This window comes from Rhipicephalus microplus, chromosome X (genome assembly GCF_043290135.1).
Source record: "Rhipicephalus microplus isolate Deutch F79 chromosome X, USDA_Rmic, whole genome shotgun sequence".
In the NCBI taxonomy this organism is placed as follows: Eukaryota; Metazoa; Arthropoda; class Arachnida; order Ixodida; family Ixodidae; genus Rhipicephalus; species Rhipicephalus microplus.
The window spans coordinates 109,508,554-109,535,487 of NC_134710.1; the positions used below are offsets into that span (position 1 = coordinate 109,508,554).

At 44.5% G+C, this 26,934-nt stretch overlaps 1 protein-coding gene across 3 annotated transcripts in view; it reads right to left on the reverse strand.

The window, feature by feature from the left end:
• LOC119176251 (alanine--tRNA ligase, cytoplasmic) overlaps positions 1-25,107 on the reverse strand; it is a 93,242-nt gene extending 68,135 nt beyond the window's left edge. For all 3 annotated transcript variants that reach the window (XM_037427447.2, XM_075877401.1, XM_037427446.2), the window contains exons 1-6: positions 24,993-25,107; positions 24,448-24,697; positions 23,071-23,259; positions 20,645-20,790; positions 3,063-3,266; positions 2,048-2,192 (exon numbers count right to left, since the gene is read on the reverse strand). In XM_037427447.2, the coding sequence (XP_037283344.2) occupies positions 2,048-2,192; positions 3,063-3,266; positions 20,645-20,790; positions 23,071-23,259; positions 24,448-24,678 (915 nt within the window). In that variant the 5' untranslated portion in view covers positions 24,679-24,697; positions 24,993-25,107. The remainder of the gene's footprint in view (positions 1-2,047; positions 2,193-3,062; positions 3,267-20,644; positions 20,791-23,070; positions 23,260-24,447; positions 24,698-24,992) is intronic.
• Between the last annotated feature and the right edge of the window lie 1,827 nt (positions 25,108-26,934).

The following is a 26,934-nucleotide window of genomic DNA, read 5'->3' on the forward strand; positions in this document are numbered from 1 at the left end:
AGTGGCCATCGAGTACCTTGCCATCTACCGGTACACACCGCAAGCAACAATGAGGGTCACCCCAGCTCTTTTTCCTGCATAGGAGGCTGCCGAGAACACATCTAGACGTGGTCGCGTACCCGTTCTCTTCTTTTTTTAAAGAGGCAGCCACTGAGCTCAGTTAGCTGCGTCGCAGGGCGAAGCAAACGTAAGACAGCAGCATTAAGCAAACAGATCTTCGTCAAGCCACAAAGACGAACATCGCTGTTGGAGACTTAAATCGGGTGAAGAAACGTTCTGTCACTTTCAAGGGAGACCTTTCGTTTGGAAGTCCCTGTCAAATGGTCAAACAACGAGGACCTTCTTCTTTCTGCCTCGATGATGGCCAGACATGGAATGCATCTAAGCTGGCCAAAGTTCCTTCATATTCGATACCTTGCGTTCACAGGAGACCTGGAACGTGCCAGGGGCTTGCACATTTGTATCACTGTCACTGGGAAAACTAGACCTACCAGCTACTTGTGAGGCACTTCGTGTGGGGGCTGCAGCTATGCCTGTTCCTTTGACCATCCATGTGGCTTACGATAATGGCACGCCTGAACCACAAGCAGGTGTGCCTATTCCTGCTGGGGCAACCAACCAAGCTACTTCAGACCCGGGCCTCCCTGAACCACAACTGTGTGTGGCTCCAGTACATGTCAAACCACCAAGGTCAAGATGCCCTCCAAAACGTTACGACGACTATGTGCGATAGTTTCTCTAGTGCACTTTGTTTCTTTTTTTTCATTAGAGATTAGTTTTGTATATGAAGTATTATTTTAGTTTTGGCATTTGTTTCTTTTAACACACTAACAGAATACTAACACTGAAGGTTTTAAGAGGGGGAATATGTTCTGTCGCTAGTTCCGGTAGTCTATCAACATTAGATGTGCTGTTGTTGTCATATATATATATATATATATATATATATATGGGTGTTCTGAAATAAAATGTCATTTGTTTTGTTGTGTTGTAGAAGCTTGCCCGCTTCCTTCTCCTTGGCCCCAGGCCGCGACACTGCAGCGTGCACTTTCGAAATTCTGTCAGTTACGGAGTTACGTCGTCGCCATTTGTGATCATGTCAAGAGCGAGTGTGGTTTGGTCCACAGTGGTTGTGACAAATGATAACCACATGCACTGTCAAGACAGTGTGTGTGCTCGCCGTGCGCATACTTCCGAAGCATTGAGCACGCTCCTCTCAACTTTCATTCAGCAGTTTCAGCACAAAAAAAAGCACAAAAGTTCATACAACCGGCCGCGATGAGGAAAAGTGTTCGGAAGATCTGAATTTCAGCCCTATGGATACAGTCGAATTTCAGCAGTGCAATTTCACGAATTCCTATCTGCTGGTTTCAGATCGCTGAGATTTTGCTGTACATTTAGATGAACACCTCCTAAATTTGTCTACAATGAAATGCAATGGGTTCGCAAAAAGCCTGGATCAGATTAGGCTGCATATTTCTGAATGTGGCCAGATCACGCACAGAAATTTCAATTTCTGGGAGATTTTCCTGACAATCGTACAAACTTAAGAACTGATCAAAATCCGGGAGACTTGGCAGGTATAAATCTATATAGATTTCCTTGCAGCCTAGTACTACAAACAGGTAGTAGTCAGCTTTTCGTTTCATATAACTGCTCCCCCACCCATAGCTGGTTTCCACAGAACTCATTTGCAACATTCTGAATTCATAAAACTTGCAAAGATGATTGAACGAATATAAAAGAAGGTGCGAGAGCTGTAAACAAAGCAATCCACAAGGTAGCAATGACAAGATGGCATGCATCAGGTCAAAAAAAGCACAAGATTGCTCAGAAAATCATGCACACAGGCTGTACAAAATCCTGCGGTTGATTTCGTAAACATTTTGCCAATTACAGCTTGGCAAGTAATGAGGTTTGTCCGTCTCATAATATAATTTATAGAATAGCTAAAGCCACAATTTATAAATGGAGAACAAAAGATATAGCATTCATAAGTCTCTAAATCAGAAAGCCCAAGCTGGGAAACTTAGTATGAAAGCACTACCTTTTGCAATGCTGTAATGAGAGGTGAAAACAGGTCCGTGTCATAGTTTGATTTGACGTTCTGAAGAACTGCAGCAAGCCGTTCAAGTCCCATTCCTGTGTCCACATGTTTTTTTGGTAACGAGTGCAACTGGCCATCAGCGCCCCTGGGAAACGAAACTGTTATATTTATATCTGTATTCTCAAGATCAGCATCCAACATTACATAAAAAAAGCATAGCTGCTACACATGAAAAGCTTACTATGTATATCTCAGAAAGTAATGCAAATACAGTAAAAGCTCATTAATTAAGATTTCACCCCCGGGACTGGAAAAACATTCAATATTATCCGAGTGCTGAATTGTCGAAAACATAAAAAAAATTTATGTCATATCAATACACTTTCGTTTTCCTTATAAATACGTAAATCCTGCACTTATTTTGCGTAAGAGTTCTGTTTAAGCTGTGATTTCCTCTAACCTACGGCCTCATTCTCAATGCGACCACAGTGCCAGGCATTTATGTTTAATTAGCCCAAAACATACTCTCCACCCCTTTCTTGTAATGTGCTGCCACCGCTACCATGCGAAGGTGGATATAGTTTTTTTGCATGTAAAACTGCTGGCAACTTCCGCCGTGTTTGATTTTGGCAACATAGTGTGCTTACTGCATCAAGTGCTATATCGGCACGTGGACCAAATTAGGGTCACTAACTGATGAAGATAGCAATTTGGACAGAGCCACCTAACTTTGGTTGTTTGCCACTGCCATTTTGGCTCCTTTGCGTTGCACAGTTCCGGTGCTTTGCATTTGGCGCACACAGTAGGTCACGCAGATTAAGTAGCACTAAAATGTGACCAAATTAATGTGAGGTTGGTTGCATTAAGGAATGCATATGCTGGTCGAAACCAGGGAACATGTGCAAGCTATTCAGGTTTTCAAATAATTAGGTTTCCTGAATTAACAAGGGTCTAATTAAAGATTTAATGTACTAGACTACCACAGGAGGGAAAAAAAATGTAGCAATACACTCACCTATTGAATTCCATAAATACAAGGTTCCAGAGTTCCACCAAGTCACTGTGTCCAGCATTGACTCGGTGCACAGGAGATGATAAGGGACAGCTAGACTCGGCAAGGTCAATGTGAATTTCTGTACAGGGCCCACATGGTCCAATGCTGCCCATCTCCCAAAAGTTTTCTTTCATTCCAAAGGGAAGGATGTGTTCCTGTGGTACACTGATTATTGGAAAAAGAAATAATGTTGACACAACAGCACACAATCTCAGAAGCTGGCATTTGAATTCTTATTCCTGTTCATCTTTTCAGGCAAAATCAGGCAGCACTAGCTCAAGCTCAACCGTGCTTGAGTTCCACGCCCTTTCTAAAACAGCTTTCATGAAGATAAACACCAGCCACCTGACACCAAGGCCAACCTTATTCTGTTGCCTTTTAAATTGGTGATGAACGAAGTTTCAGTGAACCTGGAATAAAAACCCTAACAGCCCACCTACCATTCCTGCCGATAAAGTTCTACATTTAAAAATATTGCCATACAGAGGTTGTCATTGCAGCCAACGTTTTGACAAGACAACTTGCTTACCCCTTACAAGACAAATCTTCTGTCAAAAATTTGGCTGCAGCGATGTTCACAGTTCAATGATTTCTCATCACTGCAAGCCTCTGTTTACCACTAAAGATCTGCCATGTTAAAAAACTTGTTTCAGGGACACTAGAACAAGTTAAGTAAAGTATATTTCAAAGTACTTTTAAGTACCAGAGTGGGAGAGAAAAATCTGAGGGTAAAGCAGTACATTTGCGGCTCGTGTTGCAGGCTTAGTTTTTTTATGAGGCGTTGCCACAATGCAAGCTTCACACCTGGAGACAATTTTACCAACACTTCCAAAGTTCTCAACCTTATATATTTTGACAGCAACTATCTGCTTATCCTGCACATGTGTGGTGCAAGCTAGTGATTAGTTCACTCTCATGCTGCTATCTAGTACAAGTGTGCCAGTTGGCTTAGTCAGCAAAGCAAATGCACTAAAAAACTAGTGATATGAGGTTTATTTTTTCAGAAATAAAAAAGCATTTTTTAGTCCAAAGCTTTCTTTTTAAGTACCTAACCTCAATAGGTTATAATTGTAGCCTGGTGCCCCATTAGGTGCGTGCCAACTCTACCTTCTGAGAAACTTCTCCCTTAATGTATACTTCTGCATAAGTTATCTTCTGAAAAAATCATTCGCAGGCAGAAATCCCAGTCAACACACCCTGACAGTCTGAATTTCAGCTTAACAGACAATAGCAGTTTTCACTTGTTTGAACCTACAAGCAAGCACGTCACATTACAGTATTTACTCAAATGTAACGTGAGCTGTTTTGCAGCCGGATATTTGTTACCTAATGTCCGCCCTCGCGATAGAATCGAATAACGAAATACTACTTCTTCCGAACAAGTGCCCCCCTTTCCCCTCCTCTCCTGCGGCCAATTTCTTTAAAGATGAGCACTGCTTGTGTAAAAAGAACCACAAGAATGAGTACAGTACTCATGGATTGAAATTGGACACTCGGAATGCGTGGCCACCGGCACAGATTGCGCAGCTCGTAGAACTAAGGTGTTGCATTGTGGTATAGAGCAAGGGGGAGAACATCTGAGAAGCAGGATTGCTGCTTCCGGTCGCCAATGAGTCGGCCTGTAGTTAACCATGTGCACACTGCCATCATGGTGTTGCTAAGGTAGCACGGTTTCACATGCTGACCGAAATGGCTTGCCGGTACACACTGCGAGTAGATGACACTCTCGTTTTGCGCTTTTCGGTGATGCAGCACACATGCTCAGTAAGTAAGAAACACGATTCGGCTAAAAGATTGCGCCTTACATGCGTTTGCTGACATGATAAAAATAAACATGTGCACAAAAGTGTAGTGAGCTTATTTCGTGGTTTTTGTCAGAGAGAAAAGTAAACGTTTACTTTTGAAACAGTGCCCCGAGCAATGCCTGGTGTCACCCTGAGGTAGAAGGGCTCCTCAGTCCAGGAACCCCCCCGGCTTCTACTGCCCTCTTGGCCCTGGCGACGAGTTGTTGGTCTTACAGGTCCTGGAGGGCGAGCTCCGCCTCCCACGTTTCGGTTAGGTCTTTGTTCGTCTGTCCTGCTTCATTATCAGCTGTGTGTTGTTGCAGATTACGTCTGGCAATACACTGGCATGCAAGAAGCAAGAGTGACAGGATGTCCGGTACGCTGCAGAGCGGGCACATAGAGCTATATCTCGTTGGGTAGAGACAGTGCATGAGTGCCCCATGTGTGTATGTGCTGCTTTGCAGGCGTCTCAGTATCACTCTTTCCTCTTTTGTCAGTTCTGGGTGTGGTTTTTGTCCCCACACACAGAAAAAAAAAGCTGCCACGGGCCTGTTTTCGTGTAACATTTAAACAATGTTTAAACTAGAGATAGCAGAGGTTATACACCACCTGACTGAGAAAGGGCACCAAATTACATTTCAGTGGTTGCCCAGTCACTGCGGAATCATCGGCAATGAACGGGCGGATCAAGCTGCCCGCTCAGCCCACACAGAAGATCGTATTGATTGATATGTGGGGTTTAACGTCCCAAAACCACCATATGATTATGAAAGACGCCGTAGTGGAGGGCTCCGGAAATTTCGACCACCTGGGGTTCTTTAACGTGCGCCCAAATCTGAGCACACGGGCCTACAACATTTCCGCCTCCATCGGAAATGCAGCCGCCGCAGCCGGGATACACAGAAGATCGTAAACTATGACTACCACTTTCTAGGACAGATGCTGCACGAAAACTCCACAGGCTTGCTCGCTAGCAAACCACATCGCAATGGAATCAGGCACACTTCAAGCATGCCCGACTGTACTCGCTTGACCCTACGCTGTCTTCAAGTCCCGTCGAGGCTTTGCCGAGCAGACCAGACCCTGTTATGTAGGCTGTGGTTGGGCGTTGCGTTTACCAATGCCTACGCTTTCCTTATTGGGATGGCCGACACCGCAGCCTGTGGCCACTGTGGCAAAGAGGAAACCATCCAACATATTCTTTGTGACTGCCTAGCGTATAGTAAACAACGACTATGCCTTCGCAAAGAACTCAACAAATTAGATGATCAACCTCTGTCGGAGCAGGGAATTCTGCAGTATCGACAGGATGCGACTTCACAGAAGAGGGCCCTGAAAGCGCTACTACACTTTTTGCGATCGACTGGCCTTACTGAACGGTTGTAGCTAGGACGCCCTTCCTGTGTGTATTTTTGTTTTCTTATGAGTGTGCGTGCGTTTTTTTTTCTCTATCTACCCCCTCTCTCTTGCCCCTATTTCCCCGCCCCCAGCGCTGGGTAGCAAACCAGATGCCAATATCTGGTTAACCTCCCGGCCTTTCCTTTCTCATTCTCTCTCTCTCTCTCTCTTAAACAATGTATTAGAATTAGTGTCCTTCCGACAACTTGTGGGCTGCTGTCGAGGAAGAATGGCAGAAGTTGGCGCGTTCTTTCGTGGCCGATGGCCTCTAAGAAATGATGATGATGATGATGTGTGGCACTTTATGGCGCAAGGGCCAATTGATGGCCAAAGAGTGCCATTTCGATAAACTAGAGATATGAACAATGATATTGTAAATGATGAGTGGCTGAAAAGGGGCCTTAAAATTCCTCGCGCTAATGGGGGTAAAAACTTAAGTATTAAAATTATGACAGTGGCGTGAAATATGTGCAGTGAAAATGAATGTCTAAAGGTCATGATAATAAGACTATCGTGGAGATGTAGTCACCACAGGTACTGCTACATATCACCTTGAAATATGCAGTGAAAACTGAGTACATCATTTAAAAATGTAAACAATGAGTGAATTTTAAAAATCTGATCCCTACCGATAAGCATCCCAGGGTGTAGTGGGAGCTGCTGTCGGTAGGGCAGTAAAAAGTGCTTTTTCCTTAGTGCGTCCAACTCATTACACTTCACGAGGATGTGGAAAACCGTAAGTGGTTTTCCACATCTCGCACACAATGGTGGATCACTGGCAGACAGAATATATGAATGCATAGAGTATGTATGCCCTGTTCTTAGCCTTGTGGGTGTCACTTCTGTATGTGGCGATTTTGATAGGGGCGGCCAATGACCAAGTTGTGGCTTAATAACATGTAGTTTATTACTTGTGTGTCTATCCCACAAGTTTTGCCAATAACCTTTGAATTTTCGTTTCAGGAAAGGTTTCATGTCAAGTACAGGGATTGGTATTGATGCATTAGCGGCATCGCTGCTGGCGGATGCAGCCAGCTGATCTGCCAAAACGTTTCCCTGAATCTCACGGTGCCCCGGCACCCAGCAGACTACAACATGCTGTTCGGATGAGTAGACTGTGCATAAGAGTGAATAAAGGGACTCGAGAACTGGGTTTTTGTGTTTTGTAAGTGTTTTCAAGGCTTTCACCACATTTAGAGAATCCGTGTAAATTACCGCTTTTTGTAGTTTTATATGTGCAATGTGTTTAACAGCTGCAAGTATTGCGTAGGCTTTTCCTGTGAAAATGCTTGCATCCGGATGCAGGACGGCAGTATCTGAGAAGGATGGGGCAATGGCTGCGTATGAAACAGAACTGTTGGACTTTGAGGCATCTGTAAAGAACTCAGGGCATGTGTACTTTTGTTGTAGTTCTAGGAAGTATGTGCGGATATGTACAATGGGTGCGTGCTTTGTAATCTCTAAAAAGGACACATCACAATCTATCAATTGCCACCGCCATGGTGGCAGACATGCTGTGGGAGCCATCAAACGATATTCGAGGGACACACCGGTTTCCTCAGAAAGGCCCCTCACATGAAGTGAATAGGGCTGTCTCAAAGATGACCGGTTTTCAAACAAAACAGAAGTAGACATGTCATCAATTGTGAAGTGTGAAGGGTGGTCCTTGTCTGCCTTTGCTTTGAGATAATATAGAAAAGACATATAACATCTCTGTAGGTGCAGTGACCATTAATTTGATTCCACGTACAGGCTTTCAACGGGGCTAGTGCGAAAGGCACCCGTAGAGAAGCGGATGCCTGGGTGGTGAATAGGGTCAAGCATTTTAAGGGCGGTAGGTGTCGCAGACTGATAGGTTATTGCTCCATAATCCAAGCGAGTGCGTACGAGGCTCCTGTACAAATTCATGAGACACTTCTTGTCACTCCCCCACGTAGTGCGTGACAGCACTTTTAGAACATTCATGGTTCTGATGCACTTGTTTTTTAGATACTTAATGTGTGGTACGAAGGTTAGCTTGGTGTCCAGAACTAAGCCTAAGAATTTGTATCCGGCATTAACACACAGGCGTTGACTATGCAATGGAATGTCAGGGTCAGGGTGAGTGCCTCTCTTTCTAGAGAACAAGACACACGTGTTTTTTTGGGGGTTTAATCGGATTCCGTTTTCCTCCGCCCATCGGGAGACCTTGTTCAAGCCAAGCTGAACCTGCCGCTCACAAACTGCTAGGTTACAAGACTTAAATATCCAAGCTGGACGTCATCGACATATGTACAGTAAAACATATTTTGTGGGATGGAATCACGCAAAGAATTCATTTTGACAATAAAAAGAGTACAGCTAAGTACACCACTTTGCGGCACTCCTGTTTCTTGGACAAATGTTCGGGAAAGAATGCTGCCGACTCTGACACGGAATGTACGATTGGACAAGTAGCTTTCGATAATAGTAAATATCCTGCCACGCACACCAAGATTGGACAGGTTTCTTGATATTCCAAATCTCCATGTCGTATCGTAGGCTTTTCGATGTCGAGGAACACAGAAAGAAAGTATTGTTTGTGAACGAAGGCGTCTCGGATCTGTGCCTCGATACGTACGAGGTGGTCGGTCGTGGATCTACCCTCTCGAAACCAACATTGGAATGGGTCGAGCAGATTGTTCGTTTCAAGGTAATGTACAAGTCTGCGATTTATCATTTTTTCAAAAAGTTTACACATGCAACTTGTTAGTGCGATTGGCCTGTAACTACTAACGGAAGATGGATCCTTGCTTTGCTTTAAAATCGGAATAATAATAATGGCTTCTTTTCAGGCAGAGGGAATTTCACCGGAAAACCAGATAGAGTTATACAGGGAAAGCAGGGTTTTTTGTGTTTCAGAGGGCAGTTGTTTTAATATTTCGTATACTATACGGTCCGAACCTGGAGCTGATTTGTTGCAAGCATGTAGCGAAGCTTGTAACTGGGCCAAACTGAAAGGGTTGTTGTACGACTCATGTTTAGAGGATTTTTGCTGTAGTATTTCTTTTTCGATTTTTCTTTTGTGACGTTGAAAAGCTGCAGTATAATGCGATGAACTGGACACCTCTTCGAAGTGGGCACTGAGGAAGTTCCCCTGGTCTTCCAAGGTGTCCCCTTGAGTGTCCTCGAGAGGTAGTGAAGATGTGTGTCGTCCTTCTACCTTGCGAACCATGTTCCAGACTTTAGTTTCTTGTGTATATGAAGTGATGCCTGATAAAAACTTATGCCAGCTTTCTCTCCTAGCCTGCCGGCGCGTTCTCCTGCCTTGGGACTTGATTTTCTTAAAGCTTTCAAGATTTTTTGCTGTCGGCGAGTTCCGTAGCAATCGCCGCACTTTGTTTTGTTTTTTGCGTGAATTGCGACATTCAGTGTTCCACCATGGGACACGTCGCTTGCCAGGCAGTCCAGAAGTTTGCGGGATGCATTTCATCGCAGCGTCGGTCAGAAAAGCACAAAAGTATTGTACAGCTGCATCTATGTTTGAACCAGATAGGTCAGTCCAACTTACGTGAGTAATCTGCGAGAACTGTTCCGAATCAGCTTTGTCAGTGATCTATCTGGGGACCTGCGGGCGGTATTCATTTGATATGGGTGTGCTTAGTGTTACGGGAAAGTGGTCACTTCCGTAAGGATTATTGATGACATTCCATGTCAGTAAAGGAAGGAGGGATGGTGAGACAATACTGAGGTCTATTGACGAGTAGGTATTGCTGGCGAGGCAGTAGTATGTGGGCTCTTTCCGATTTAAAAGGCACGCATCAGAAGTAAAAAGAAACTGTTCAATCAGGCGACCTCGAGCATCGCAGCGAGAGTCACCCCATAGATTGCTATGTGCATTGAAATCTCCAAGGAGGATATAAGGCTCCAGAAGTTTATCTATTAGGGACTGGAATTCACGTTTTTCAAGATGGTAGTGTGGAGGTATGTAGACAGAGCAGATGGTGACGAGTTTGTTCAGGAGAACTACACGAATAGCCACTGCTTCAAGAGATGTTTCGAGTGGTAGATGAGTACATGCAATCCCTTGATTGACTATAATGGCCACACCACCAGATGACGTGACGGCTTCATTCCTGTCCTTTCGAAAAATGATATACTGGCGTAGAAAATTAGTGATCTTGGGTTTTAGGTGTGTTTCTTGCACACACAGCACTTTTGGTGACTGTTTATGTAAAAGTTCTTGCAGTTCGTCGAGGTTTCTCAGGAGTCCTCTGACGTTCCACTGTAAAATTTGTGTCTCCATTTTTAATGTGGTTAAGTGCTGTGTGTACAGAAACGTTGCCTTAAGTTACAGGGCCTGTTGGGGGCCCTGTAATACAGAGTTTCTCTTTCTTGCTTCGCTCCAAAGAGCTGCGCTTTTCCTTCCACGTCTGGGGCGCCGGAGGAGTATGGCTTGTGTCCATCACCTCTTCTGAGGTGGCGGATGCTTGGCAGGCACGTTTATGGCAGTTTCGGACCTGACTGCAATTGCAGTGGTCCGTGGTCCAGCAGACTCTGAAGTCTGCTGGCCCTTTTGAACAGGAGGCGGAGAAGTACAGGCTGCTCCAGCCGGAGGCACTTCTGGCACGATTGCAGTCACACTTGGTGTGAATCTCGCGGGTGCCGAAAGACGTGGCACGGCGCCTCGACGCGCCACATCTGCGAAGGAAGGTTCAGAATGATTGTGTGTAGAAAAATGTTGACGTGCCTCTTGAAATGACAGGTTGAACTTGACCTTAACTTCTAATATTTGTTTCCCTTTTTTCCATGCAGGGCATGATCGGGAGTAGGCAGCATGATCTCCTTCACAGTTAGCGCTGAAGGGCACTTTCGGATACATGTTCACAAGATGCGCCCTTCGCGCACCTAGCGCACCCTTTGCACGTTTGGGATCCGTGTCCGAAGCACTGACACTTGAAACATCGGCGAGGATTCGGTATATAAGGTCTGACACGAAGCTTGCAGTAACCAGTTTCAATGGAGTCAGGAAGGTTGCTTGTACCGAAGGTAACTATGATGTGCTTTGTTGGGGTCTGTTTATTATCTCGCCTGATTATTACTCTTTGCACTTTCACCACATTTTGTTCCTGCCAGCCTTCGAGCAATTCACTTTCAGACAGCTCGAGGAGGTCATCATCAGAGACGACACCACGCGCTGTGTTCATCAACCTATGTGGGCCCACTGATACTGGGATGTTATCAAATGATACAAGTTTTGTGAGCTTGTCGTACTGAGTCTTGTCGCGAACTTCTAGAAGGAGATCGCCATTCCCCATCTTAGTTACTTAATAGCCAGGGCCAATTGCGTCTGTGAGCGTTTTCGAGACAATAAATGGTGAAATAGTTCGAACTGTTTTCTTTTCATTTTGGCTGTGGATTACATGGTACTTAGGGAAGGTCTGTTTTGGCTGTGCAGTAAAGAAGCTGTCATCGGATGATGATGATGATGGTAGATTTTAGTGGCGCAAGGGCAACTCAGGCCAAAGAGCACCAAACACACGGTTTTTGGTCGATTTGATCATAAAAAGTCTACTCAGGGTGGCAAGAATAAAAGAGTAGTGTATAGGACTTAAACTTAGGTGTAGTGACTATGTGTGATGAGTTTAAAACGGGCTGTGCTTATGGGTTTTACAACGTCATGCCGTGTCGTCAACAGTCCTTGTCAAGACAAGGAGTGCGTGCAGCATGACATTTGATAAAAAAGTCTCAGCGGTTCCCTCAGGATTGAGAGGAGGCTGAGATTAGTGAGAATATGTTATGGAATGTAGAAAGCCTACACTAGCTAAAAACTTTAAGACTACTTTTGGGGGAAACAAGGGATCGTCTCCAAGAAAAAATTGTGGATGAGGCGGAATGTGACATTTGTACAGCTTTGGAATTTCACACAGTCTTTCTGGTTCGAGGTACGGACAGGTAATTAGAACGTGAACGACAGACAGCTCATCACCACATTTTGCACAATGTAGTGCTAGAGTTCTTTAAAAGGTGCGAGTGTGTTGCATGTGTATGACCGATCCTGAGTCTGCACAGTGCAACCTCTTGGTGCCTGTTACGCTTTTCAGTCACATATCTTCCTATTATTGGCTTTACTAAGTGCAGTTTGTTTGCATTTGCTGCGTTCCATTCTTCTTGCCATTGTCTACGCATTCGGGATGTGATGAGTGGCCTCAGGTCCTCATACGGGATGGTGTCTACGTCAACTGATGGGCGGAGTGCTGCTGACTTCGCAAGTTTGTCCGCTATCTCATTGCTAGCAATGTTGCAGTGTCCCGGAATCCAGCATAGCGTGATTTTGAGCTTAGATTTGCGGGCTGACATGATGCATTTTCGAAGTGTATTAGTAACTGGGTTTTTGAGTATCTTAATGAAGGACAGCGCAGTCACAGCACTGAGAGAATCTGTGTATATGATTGAGACTGGTTCTTTCTCCTTTAAAATGTGCGTTACCGCTAAAAGTATGCCATAGCATTCTGCAGTAAATATACTGGTATGTTCGTTCATTGTTCTAGATTCAGAGAAAGCGGGACCGTGTGCCACACATGCGACTGCGGAGGACTTGGAGGCATCATCAGTATAATATTCAGCACACCTGTATTTGGCCTGCAGGTACTTGAAGTGTTGATCGATTGTGACTGGGTGGCCATTTTTTCGTACCTCTAGGAATGACAAGTCACAATCGATAGCCTGCATTTTTCATGGCACAACAGTGTCCTTGTGAGAGGTTAGTTGAAGATTGGAGACCGGTATGTGCATATTTCCAAGGTGTGAGGCCACTCTGAGGGGATACGGTGGCGTAGCTGATGGTCGCCTCAAAAACAGGAGGGCGTTCGATGTATCCTGCAATAGCGCACGGGCTGGGTGGTCGACATGGGAAAGCACCTTGGTGACATACGTGACACTTGTAAACTGATGTCGCCGTTCTAGTGACCACCGGTCTGTCTCAACATACAGGCTGGCTGTCGGGCTGGTTCGGAAAGCACCGCTGGCCAGCCGAAGCCCAAGGTGGTGCACTGGGTCAAGCATCTTCACTGCAGATCTTGAAGCTGACTCGTAAACCACCGAGCCGTAATCGATACGTGATAGCACTACACTGTTGAGAAGGTTCAGTAGACAGTCACGGTCTGTGCCCCATGACTGATGCGAGAGAATCTTGAGCAGGTTTAAGGCTTTCAAGCATTTAAGTCGTAGCTGTTTGATATGTGTAACAAAGCTGGGCTTTTCATCAACCACAACACCTAAAAATTTGTGATCTTTTTTGGTAGTTATGGTTTGTCTGTTAATTGAAATGTTGGGGGGTGGCCTTATGCCACGTAGTTTTGAGAAGAGTACGCAAACAGTCTTGTCACAGTTAAACTTAAACCCATTTTTGTCTGCCCAGCTTGACAGCTTGTTTACTGCCAACTGAATCTGACGTTCACATGTGGCTAGGTTGCATGATTTGAAGCTGATCTGAATGTCATCCACATATACAGAGTAGCAGATTGTTTTAGACAACATGGTGCTTATGGAGTTCATTTTTACGATGAATAGTGTGCAGCTAAGAACACCGCCCTGGGGGACGCCATTTTCTTGCGTAACCCACTTCGATAAGGCATTACCAACACAAACCACAAATGTACGGTCAGAAAGGTAGCTTTCAATAGTATTCAGCATATTTCCTGACACTCCAAAAGATCGCAGGTCACGGAGAATGCCATAACGCCATGTCGTGTCGTAAGCTTTCTCCAAGTAAAAAAATACAGATGGGCAGTGCTGTTTATAAATGAAGGCATCCCTGACATAGGATTCAAATGCTACCAGTTGGTCAGTTGTCGACCGACCAGACCTGAATCCAGCTTGATGACGATCAAGGAGGCCATTGTATTCAAGGTAATACATAAGGCGGCGATTCACCATTTTTTCGAACACCTTGCCCAAACAGCTGGTCAGCGCTATAGGCCTGTAACTAGCAGCAAGTGTGGCTTCTTTTCCTTGTTTAAGGATGGGTATGATAACTGCCTTTTTCCAGGTCATGGGCAGACGCCTAGAGGACCACACATTGTTGAAAAGAATGAGGACGACGTCAAGCGTTTCTTCGTGTAGGTGTTTCAGCCTGCCACAAGTAATCCTGTTCGAGCCTGCTGCTGAGCCGCCGCACTTTTCAAGTGCTGCCTTTAGTTCACCTATAGTAAAGGGGGCATTGTACCCTCCTGCCGATGGCCTCTCATAACGAATAGGTTTACGTTCCTCGGCAAGCTTGTATCACCTAAAGGAGTCTGTATAATGTGCTGAGCTGAAAATATACTCGAAGTGTTGGCCTAAGGCATCTGCCTGGGGTTCCAGTGTATCACCAGCAGTACTAACAAGGGGCACCGGATGGGTGCTGTGCCCTTGGAGTGCTCTTACTCTGTTATACACCTTATGTGTGTCAGTGTAAGAGTTCACCGATGAGAGGAAGGATTGCCACATCTGTCGTTTAGACTCTCGTCGGACACGTCTACCGTTTGCTTTTGCACGCTTAAAATTCATCAAGTTTTCGACTGTAGGATACCTGCGGAATTTTGACCATGCTTTGTTTTGATTGTCACGAGCATTTTTGCACTCAGAGTTCTACCAAGGTCGTCTTTTGTTCCGTGTATTGTTAGATGTATGTGGGATGGATTGCTCTGCGGCCTGTATAATGTGCAGTGTGACCAACGCTTCAGATTCATCGATGCCTAGGGTTTCAATTGATGAGCGCGATAGTTTTGAGTTTTCGGAATTTCGTCCAGTTCGCACCCTGTTCTCGGAACCTGGTTACATTCACAGTCATTGTACTCGTGTTTCCTTTGTATTTTAGACAAACAGGAAAATGATCCCTTCCATAGAGGTTATGAATTACAGCCCACTTAGTGGTTGCCAAGAGTGAAGGAGATCCGATAGCAAGATCTATTGCTGTGTATGAGTTGTGCGCTGCGTTAAAGTATGTTTGCTCTTTTTAATTAAATATACAGGAGCCGGAGGACAACAGAAAGTTTTCAATTAAGGAGCCTCGAGAATCCGTTCTTCTACATTCCCATAAAGGGTGGTGCGCGTTAAAATCTCCGACCAACAAAAATGGATGCGGAAGCTGGTCGATGAGTGTTTAAAATTCTTTAGTAGAGAGTTGGTAGTCTGGAGGGATGTATAGTGAACACACGGTTGTTACTCGTCCAAAAATTAGGGTTCGTATTGCCACTGCTTCTAAGTCAGTAACCAGAGTGAGGCTTTGAGACGGAACTGCTTTCTGCACCACGATAGCGACACCACCAGATGAATGGGCAGTGCCCTGTCTGTCCTTTCGGTATACCACATATATCTTCAAAAGGCTAGTGTGTGTAGGTTTTAGGTGTGTTTCCTGTAAGCAAAGTATGTTTGGTTGGTGTTGTGCAAATATTTCATAGATGTCGTCTAAGTTCTTAAGTAAGCCTCGGCAATTCCTTTGGATGATATTTTCGGCAGCCAATTTTATGAATGAGGAAAAGAGCGTGACTTATTCACACTTAGCTGCCTTTATTAGGAGGCTTCACTGGCGGGTGTCTTTTCCCTCTGAGGCGATCTATGGAGCCCCGCCTCACTTGGGGGGATTCCGTCAGCATCTTAGACGCTGAGGATCCTGGTGTCACTTCCATTGCCTCCGGTGGACCCTCAGAAGCTAATGGAGGTTTGTCAGAAGAGACAGGTGTCTCAGTTGTCTGTGTGGCCCCTGGGGTCTGATGAAGTGCGACCTCTGGGACGTGAAAGGTTGGTGCAGCCTGTGGCTGCTTGTTGGGGGCAGAGATGTGCACGCATCAGCAAAGCTGTATTGCGTGCCCACCGTCACTAGACGCCGCCCGCCCCCCCGGCGCGCTGCGTCAGCGTACGTTCTTCCGGAGAAGAGCGACAGCTTCTTCCGGGCTTCAGAGAATGTGATGTTTTCCATTACTTTTATCTGGATGATTTCCTTTTCCTTTTTGAAAATTTCACATGTCCGCAAGTACGCTGCATGCGGCCCGTGGCAGTTGGGGCACTCTGTTTGCGTGGAAGTACAGCTCTCGGTTGGGTGCTCATGATCACCACATTTTGCACATGTTTGTTTTCTGCGACAGGTGTTCGACCCATGTCCATATTTCTGGCATTTGTAGCACCTTCTAGGGATGGGTATGTAGGGGCGGACTTTGCAGTGAAGGAACGCAGCTTTCACAGATTCTGGAAGGATGGAGCGGTTAAATGTTAGTACTATATGAGCCGTCACCACTTCTTCATTGTTTCGCCTGATGGTTATCCGACGAATGGCGACTATGCCTTGCTCTCGAAAGCCTTCAAGGAGGTCAGCTTCAGTTTCTTGCATCAGATCACGTTGTGAAATGACGCCTTGAACAGTGTTAAGACTGCGATGGGGGGTGATAGACACGTCCAGATGGGCGAACTGCTTCTGCTTAAGGAGAGTGTTTGTATGCTGTTTCTGGCTTACTTCGACAAGAAGATCACTGGATGACAGTTTCTTTGCGTCGTACTTTTTGCCTATTAGGTTAGCAAAGGTTTTAGCTATCAGGAAAACCGACAGTCCTGCAACAGAGACGTTATCTGCCAGAGAGTGTATGACTAGAAAGCGTGGGAAGTGGTCACAATCGCTTCCGGTTCATTTGGAGCTTTCATCGGTGCGGTTCCTTTTCAGGGACCGATCATTGAGAAGGGAGAAAGATTTTGCCATGTGGTGCATTTCATGTTCGGCGGCGATGGTAACCACCCACCACCGAGCCCAACAGGGGGACGCTACAAGGTAGAACACTTGAAGGCACCAGTCATACATCGCCGCTATAACCAGATATAACTACCCAAGGTTGGGTAACTAGACAAGGTTAACCCTAGCCGCCAGGAAGTTTGGAAGTAAACGGAAGAGACTAGAAGACAGGATAGATAAAAAGTGAGAGATAAAGACGAAGATGTAGGGAGAGAGAGATGGGAAAAGGCGACTACAGATTTCCCCTGGGTGGGTCAGCCCAGGGGTGCGGTCTACGTGAAGCCAGGGCCAAAGAGGTGTGTTGCCTTAAAGGTCCAATCACCCAGCGTCGGCTCAACCCCCAGGATCCCCTTTTCCCCTGACACGGCAAAGCCACGCACGGCTAGGCATGGGAGGGAGTCAAAACTCCCCCGTTAGCTCGGGTCTGTGGTGTCGCTACACACCAAACGCCTACTTGCGCAGGCGCCCTTGCGGGAGCTGTCATCGGTACGCCACCTTTTCAGGCGGAGATCAGGGAGTGCGGGAAAAGGGTTTTCCATAAGAAGCATTTAAATTCGGCGGCGATGGTGGCCACCCAGCACCGAGCGCAACGAGGGGACGCTACAAGGTTGAATAGTGAACACTTGGAGATGCCAGCCAAGCATCGCTGCTATAACCGAATATAAATACCCAAGGTTGGGTAACTACACAAGGTTAACCCTCGCCGCCAGAAAATTTGGAAGTAAACGGAAAAGAGAAGATGACAGGACAGATAAAAAGTGAGAGATAAAGACGAAGATGTAAGTAGAGAGAGATAAGAAAAGGCGACTGCTGATTTCCCCTGGGTGGGTCAGCCCAGGGGTGCCGTCTACGTGAAGCCGGGGCCAAAGGGATGTGTTGCCTCCACCGGGGGGCCTTAAAGGTCCAATCACCCAGCGTCGGCTCAACCCCCAGGATCCCCTTTTTCCCGGACACGGCTCAGCCACGCACGGCTAGGCGTGGGAGGAAGCCAAAACTTCCCCAATAGCTCGGGTCCGTAGTGTCGCTACACATCAAACGCCTACTTGCGCAGGCGCCCCTGCAGGGGGCCTCTAAGAAAGTTCGCCAAACAATATATTGGCTGTTTGGGATGAAACAACAAAATTCTAATACATTTTTCATATGTTACACAGAGACAGGCCTCTGACAGCTTATTTTTTTTTTTTTTTCGTGGCGACAGAACCCACGAAATTAGCTCACTACAATTTTGTGCCCATGTTAATTTTTATCATGTCAAAGAATGCATATGAGGCGCAACTTTTTAGCCAAATCGTGTTTTTTATTTACTGAGCATGCGTGCTGCATCACCGAAAGGCGCAGAACAAGATTGTCGTCTACTCGCGGTGTGCACCGGCGAGCCATTTGGGTCAGCATGAAAAAGTGTGCTACCCTAGCAGCGCCATGATGGCAGTTCGCACATAGTTAGCTACAGGCCGACTAATTGGCAACCGGAAGCAGCAATCCAGCTTCTCTGATGTTCTCCCCCTCGCCCTATACCACAATGCAACACCTTAGTTCTATGAGCTGCGCAATTTGTGCTGGTGGCCACGCATTCCAAGTGTTCTATATCGATTTGTGAGTACCATACATTGAATGCACATCTAATGTTGAATGCACATCTAATTAAGCATTTTTTTAGAAACATGAATGATAATTCTTAATATTTATCAGCTCTCACTCCACCATCTTGAATTTCAGTCTGGTACCGAGCAAACGCTCCACTTCCAAATATGATTGTATTAACTTTAACCGTGGGGGGTGGGGGGTTCGATAATTAATTTGGTTGATATGTGGGGTTTAACATCCCAAAACCACCATATGATTATGACAGACGCCGCAGTGGAGGGCTCCGGAAATTTCGACCCCCTGGGGTTCTTTAACGTACACCTAAATCTGAGCACACGGGCCTACAACATTTCCACCTTCATCGGAAATGCAGCCGCCGCAACTGGGATTTGATCCCGCGACCTGCAGGGGGGGGGGGGGGGGGGTTGCTCTGTATTTTACGGTAGTAGGTACTACGTACAATAATGAAATTGCGCAGGCCTGGTTACAGTAACAGTAAACAGGATGCCAAGGTTAAGCTGTCACATGAAGATGGACAATGCGATACTTTTAAATGATAATAAATGCTCACAGTACGTTCAATCGGAGTACAAGCCACCAGTCATGAAAATTTGTAAAGAGAATTCCTAAATTCTATAAACTGCTCACCACAGCTTATAGACATTACCACATTCAATGCGGCACGGCTTCCCAACTCTAAATTAACTGTGTCCACAAAAGTTTGTCCACAAGCAACATGAGCACGGCAAAGCTGGCTGAAAAGGCGGTAGCTATGCTCTTTTTCACCACTTTGGTTCAGCACTACAAAAGCTAAGGGGTGTAAGAAAGCCCCACGCTTGCGCAGTGAAATGTAGTCCCACTTACAAGTGCTTTAAAATTTACAAGGGTGGCTATAACTGTGGTTTCATTGGTGTTTTATGCCACGCCGATACATGATATGTTTATTCTTCTTCGCATTGATTTCTTACACATCTGATTATTTGTGTCGGTTACCGCCGATAACTGTGTTTACAAATCAACATGGCAGCACCCATGCAGAAGTGACTGCCCGCTTCGATCTGGACTTGCTCTTGCTACACAGCCGCAGCGCTGACAGCAGTAAACAAACGGTAAAATCAGCCATCAATTTGTTTCATGCCACTCTGCGACTAAAGCATCAAGTATGTCTGGTCGATATTAGTGAGATATGCTAGTTGCTTAGCCACATCTGCTAAGACTAATGCCCCGAGGCAGTGTCTGGACTGTGCCGTCAGACCAAGAACGTTGCATCTCCAAATATCGGACATGCAACGTCGCAAAGCATTCCGTGCCCGTCAAATCCTCTTTCGGTGGAAAGGAAAAAAAGAGAAAAGGAGCCTTGCAGTGGGAGATGCGAAGGAACCCATCGACGGACAATAAGACATACGAGAGCCCCAAACAGCGTCGAAGAGAAACAGCCACAAACTCAAGTTATCCGGTGGCATGCGATTCTACCGAACTTCAGCAGAGCAACAAATTCATGCTTTTTCAAGTTCCCAGTGTAGTAGCTTGTTTAATAGCTTTACTGTATTTTAAGTTAATAAACTAGCCATGATCACTACAATTCGTTGAGTGTATGCCATGAATACGGTGAGCAAATGAGACGGCGCGAACGAATACATGTGGACAGGCTAAGCGCCTTTCCTATAGAATGAGGGGCCTGTAGCCCCCACAGTGCTAAAGGGAACTTCTGAAACAGAGTATAGCTCAGCCTCCATTTGACAACACAAACTGTTTACAATATTTCTTGTGCTTTTTTTCAAGAATATTCAGGAATTCTTAGCATTCTTTTTACATTCATTGCAACTACATGGGATGGGTAAGCAAAAATTTGACTGCTTTGGTTACTCAGAGGAACACAGGTGCCAGCTTCTAGAAGACTTCCTTGTATCCACATGGCATACAACACACAGCAACACCCACAGAATTCCAGTAAGCCCACAGTATAAGCTATTACACAGCAGCAGTTTTAGGCAGCTGTTGATTAACTAAATACACCTTAATGGCTAACTTTGAATGCGGCAATAAAAGCGCCTTACCCAATTTCCAACCACACATGACGGCACTCTTCATCGGGTTGCAAACCTGAGGAAGGGTCTCCGGCAAAGTAAGTCACATAAAGCCTTTCCTTCGGCAGCTGATAAACATTTGTAAGTAGTTCCCAGGCCATTGTGCATGCTTCCTTCTGTAAAGCAAGTAAGAAAAGTTAAAATTACGAAAATAAACTTTTTAAGCATGCACTCAGGCAAGATCTAAGGCAGTTAAAGGTATGAACTTAAGTCCCATGGCAAGTTCTCGCAGAAGCCGTTCTCAAGAGGAAAAAAACATAGCAGCTGAATTTCTAAAAAACCTAAAGCGAGAGCATTTCTTGGCACTTGGCAATTCAGTATCCCTAATGTTTACTGCTTTGTGCTTACAGTGTTGCCCATATAAAATGCCAAAATTGTAGGGAAATGTAGCAGCCTACAAAAAAAAGAACACAGCAAACGCATTCATGCAAGCTGAAATGGTAAAAACACCTTTAATGCGTCATAAAAAAATTAAGATAGAACCACACAGGCGGAGTAAAAGACAGCTCAGCTAGCTGGTAAGTATTCCGTCTAAAAGTCAGGGCGTGAAAACACAGACACAAGAAAGAAGTCCAAACACCCCGAATGCCAACTTTCAGACATTAGCACATTCAACATTCTTTGCAGTTAGTCACCGTTTGTGGTGCCCTGACTTCAGTTTTGTTTCTGTGTTTGCACGACCTGTCTGTCAGAATGCACACAGCCAGGAACAAATTTCAAAAAAGTATTTTCTAATGCTGCCAACACTACAGCCATGTTCAGCATGAAGCGTAGTGCATGAGCTGCGACTTTCAGGGGAAAAAAAAAAAAAAAAAAACTGGAGGACTCATCATTCCAGCAATAACGATACTCATACGCTTTCTTATTGGAGTGATAACACACTGGTCTGCCAAGCAGCAAGAACGGTAATGTTTCATAGCACAATATTCTTTGTCCATCGCACCTTAATAAACTGTTCCTATTTTTTGTCCACATGATGGCTGCTCGACAGGCCAGTGTGGAGAACGTACAATGGAAAGCAGTGGCCATGCGCCTTTGCACAGTGGTGAATCATAATCATTTTTTTTTCTTCGCAACGTTAGTCTGGCCACTGATCTAGCATTACATCTTATATTGTTTTTGATAGTAGATGTTTCATTATGCAAGAATTTCAAATGTTTTCGCATTACACTGGTAGGGCAATCTAATTCTGAAACAAATATTTCGGAAGTAATTATGGAATAAATAAATATGAGTGACACACCTGATTGTTAGAGATTTAAATTTCCCACTGAGTAAGAACAATATCGTTTACAAGAACATAATGCAGGGATAAAATATTTTGTGCCAATCTGCTACAATGGGTGCAAACTTTGACCTGAAAACAATTGAGACTAATCAGTGACCAATAGCAGAGAATAAAAAAAAAAATCATACATCTAATGCTGTTTGATTTTAGATAATATGTCAAGCATAAATGCCAAATACATAAAATAAACAACTCATACATGCTTGTTGTTTAGCTATACAAAACAAAATTTTGGAAAGCTGAAAAAAAAAGCCATTGTATGACTGAAGATGAGACACTGTTCTTAATTATCTGTGACCAAATTCATGCTTCAACTTGCTTACCAACATACATTTTCACATACCTTCAAGCTTTACATTTGAATTCACACAACTGAACACTTAAATAATTTACAGTTGCCATCACTTTATAACCCAAACCCACAACCTGAGTGAGGGAGGGGGGGGGGGCATGTAAAATTTACTAATGAATAGGTGCTTTCCTCAAATTGTGAAAGCTATCAGCGAATTCAAGCCTGCCCCCTACTCCTCCCCACCCCCAAAAAAAAAATTCTGGCTACAGGTTTGCTGTAACTATCAAGTGCATGTAAGAAACACTGGATGGTAACAGTCAAATGCAGTGGATGAAAGTTGCAGGGCACCAGCTCAAGAGCATGCAAGTTCATTTTTGATTGCATCAAAAGTATATAAACAGCATGGGCTATGCTGAGCTGAGTTGCATAGCCAAGAAGGTGATGCACAGGATCATGCTGTGTGCATGAGCATACCTTCTAAACTTTCCGAGCTGCACTTCATGACACTGAGCTCACTGCAGTGTAAATCTGCACTCCTTTAAGATTATTTATTATTGTAATATGTGGGGTTTAACATCCCAAAACTACCATATGATTATGAGAGACACCGTATTGAATGGCTCCGGAAATTTCGACTGCCTGTGGTTCTTTAACGTGCCCCCAAATCTGAGCACACAGGGACTACAGCATTTCCACCTCCACTGAAAAGGCAGCCGCCGCCGCCGGGATTCCCTCGAGATTCCTATCCCAACAGGTTAGGCAAGCTGATCTAGCACCATGTCGGCAAAACAAACGACTGCCCAAAATTTTCAGTACCTTGAAATAATCTCCAAATGACCAGTTTCCCAGCATTTCAAAAAATGTGTGGTGTGACAAGTCTTTCCCAACTTCGTCCAAGTCATTGTGTTTGCCACCAACTCTTATGCACTTTTGGTAGTTCGCAGCCCGTTGCAAGCCGTATAAGGGGCTGGATGGTTCTACAGTTCCAAGGAAGACCCCCTTAAACTGAAAAATGAAAATTATGCACATTCAATAAGTACTCAAATTGTCAAAATGTGAAGAAATTGGAGATGGACACTCAATCACACTTCTCATTTTGCCAATAAATGTTTCACTTTAGATTTGCCCCCACAGATCCTACGAAAGAAAAGCAATGAAAAATACGTTTAAACTAGCATAAAGCAGCACCATATTGAAAAATAGGGCACATCTAAGAATAAACAATAGCATCAAAACATACATTCAGCAGCTGGTACATTGTCCATCCCATATGCGAGAAAAATATGTGTACATTATGCAACTGTATGAAAATAGATTAGAGTGCTCATCAGAATACTCCGCGGTTATGTTTACTCTTTTCTTTATTTCACACAGTGCAAAAGTTCGCCTTAAGTGTTTCATTAGTCTAGATATCGTGAGAGACAATATCTTGCAAATGGGAAAGGGTACTCAGTTTGCTGGTCTATTTTGTTATAGCATACAACATTGAACAAGTTGGTAAATAGTTGAAGCAAATCAATGTGCAGACAAAGCACTGATGGAGCATAATAAGTGCTCATTTTATTTCTCTATGCATCATAAGCTGATTTTACCAGGCATCAGATTTTAAAAAATAAGAGGACTTCGCTGTTCTTCAAGAAACTGTGCATAAAACAGAGCCAAAGTGTGCTATTGCATGAAAAAGCCTGCTGCATAGCCTTGAAGTTTTTATGAATATATACAACTTTACTTCTGTCTATTTTTCGGTATATTTATGCTATAAGTGCAGGTGCAGACTATATTTGTAAAACAGGTGCCTGAGAGCAACAGCTAATTACCAATACTTTATAAACAATGACACCTTTCTTATTATTCTTTTTAATATATAGGAGCTGCATGTCTCAAATCAGTTATCTTACAAAAATTATGGTCTCCTATGACGGCCAGGCAGTTTCAGGACATCTGCTTTGGTAACATTGGAGTGCAATGATCAACGCACCACCTACGTTTTCCAACAGGTGCCCGTCGAATGCAAACATCTGTTAGAGAACGCCGGCACATGCACTTTGCGTAAACACTGTGTAGACAAAGGAAGGAAAATAGGGGGGAAAGAACGGCAGAAAGGGGGGGTTAACGACACGGTAAACAAAAGAGCTGCTGTAGTTTTTTTACACAGATGCCCAATGAGCTTCCATTTGGGAATAGAAAGCTTGCCTGGTTCATTCCGGAATTAGTAAAGAGGAGAGATTTGTCTGCGAATGGGGGCATCACAGAGCTGGATGGGATGAATTGGTGCCCATGACCGTCGACGAAGAAGTCAACGAAGACCTGGCGAGCTTCGCGAGCGCTGAATTTTTTTGTTGGACGGGTGCAGAGCCAGCGCATATTCTTCATTCTCAGCCATGTAAGGTGTGTTCCACACAATTTCAGTGTTTTTCCAGTCATTTCAGATATCAAGAAACACCTGAAAGTGGGAGCATGTCGCTTAGTAGGGTCATCGACGAACTTTGCAATGAGCGAGTTATCAGAATCATGTTACGCTTGTGTACATAAAGTAATGGCGAATTCATCATATTTAAGGCACAATCAAGACTGCAACATTAAAAAGCCAGTTTAGGAGTTAACGGCGACATAAGCACTCAACGTGACTACGAGCAGCTCTCATTACACAAGCATTACAACGTGAAGATAAATCCTAACATACAGCAACACTCCTGCATTTCATCATCTAACATTAAACTACACATAGCAATGCTTACCGCAAGAGCCGCAAGTTTGGTATTTCGTATAAACTAAGCTACATCAGTTGAATCATACCAGTCCCTCAATCATGCGCGACCTACACACGCTGATTGTCGCCGCCATCTTTCCTAGCGTCGTCATAGAAACAAGACGTAGAGTGGTACAGTTCGACATTCACTGCCAAAACGCAAACTAATGCAATGTATGCACATATTAATATTCCATTGTTTATTATTAGGCTTACCAGAAAAAGTTATTTGCTTAAAAACAGAGGCAGTCATAATACATTATTACAAACCCGTCAAATAGCGCGCGGCATTCAAACCTTTCTTTAAAGGGACTGTCTACCGTCCTTCATTTCTCTCTTGTTTTTACCATGTGAAGTGTCAAATCTTGCAGCGGTTTCCCTGTAAAGTGCGTAAAAATTTTCAAAATAGAACTTTTCTGTCTCAGTTATGTCTCCTTCTATCTGAGGGATGAATGCACACAACACTGGTCGGTACCAGTCACGGAGGAAGGAAAAATACCTTTTTCCTTCCTCCGTGGTACCAGTGAAAGTCGAAAACTGAAACCGCGTGTAGAGGTACAGTGCGTGCGGTTTTTGCAGGCTTCAAGTTTGGTTATTAATAACACAAATACCTTAGTGGTCTTTTTAGACACGCACACACTTTTTTGGGGTTCTCGTGAGCAGCGGTGGATGCTGTGGTCGCGTTAATTTGCCGTTTGGTGTTTGCAGGCAGGCATGCAGGAAAGCGAACACACCACCGGCAGCGTCACCACCAGGCGCCCATTTTAACGCGTGAAAAAAAAAACAGCAAAAATTGGTTTCTGCCATAGTCTAAAGCTGCCTCAAGTGCATAAATTACAATTCTAAAGTAAACATGTTTGTTTTTAAGCAAAATCAACCTACCTGGGAAAATTTCTTGTCCTACCAATATTCTATAGGTTGTCAAGATTGACCCCATTCATTGTTGGGTGACGCTAGTGGTCACTTTTTATCGAGTTTCAACGTCCAGTTGAAATTATATTTCCTTTCTTCTGGCATGGAAGCCTGCTCGTTGCTGCCGATGTGATGCACTATCTTTTAATTTGTGCCACAATCAGAATTTTTTTTTTCCGAGCAGTAAACAATTCCTTTAAACGTGTAAATAGATTTCGAGCCACACGGACGCTTAGTTCAGTTTTATCTCTAAACTAATTTTTAAGATTGGTTCTTGGCCCATCTTCCTTTGTGGCTGAGCGCCACTCATATGAAGTCATCATCATCATCATCATCATCAGTTCGCCGTGGTGGTTTCGACTATAGTTCCGACCCAGTGTACAGTATATTCTAGTACACTATAGTTTCGACCATGGTTAGAGCGACCTAGAATAGGGTGAGTGTCCAAAGCGCAGTGCCAATACATAAAAGTAGTGAGGGCCTTTTACGGTGAACTACCGCGCCCCGGCGCTGCCATGCCGGACCTGTGGTCTTTCTCCGCGATGAAAGCAGCGCCGAAGGGGTGGGCGTCTGCTACGCGCCCGACATTTCGGACGCTATTAGCCAACGTTGCAGTAATATGGGCAGTATTCATTATTGTGCCACCCCAACATTATGCTGTAGTGATTCACGACACTAATAACACGTTTGATAGCTCTGGAGCGTGGATATTTTCTTTCAGCTGTTTTGTCACGCCAACCATCCGCACTACACACACTTGTTTGATCAACGCATTCTGTCTGCTCCCGTCGTGAATAAAGGTACTTAATTTAATTTCACATGGAATGAGGATTGTAAACGTGCTGTAGAAGATAATAAGCTGAAGATAGCAAAGATAACAAGGAGAGCGTATGATGTGGTACGATGTGAGTTCAGTAGCCATCCGGCCTGTTCTGAGCACGTTCCAAACTGTCTCGCCCGCGCGAGCCCCCCTACCCACACCCCTTTTTTGTTTGTCTGAATAACGAGCTTCTTCTTCG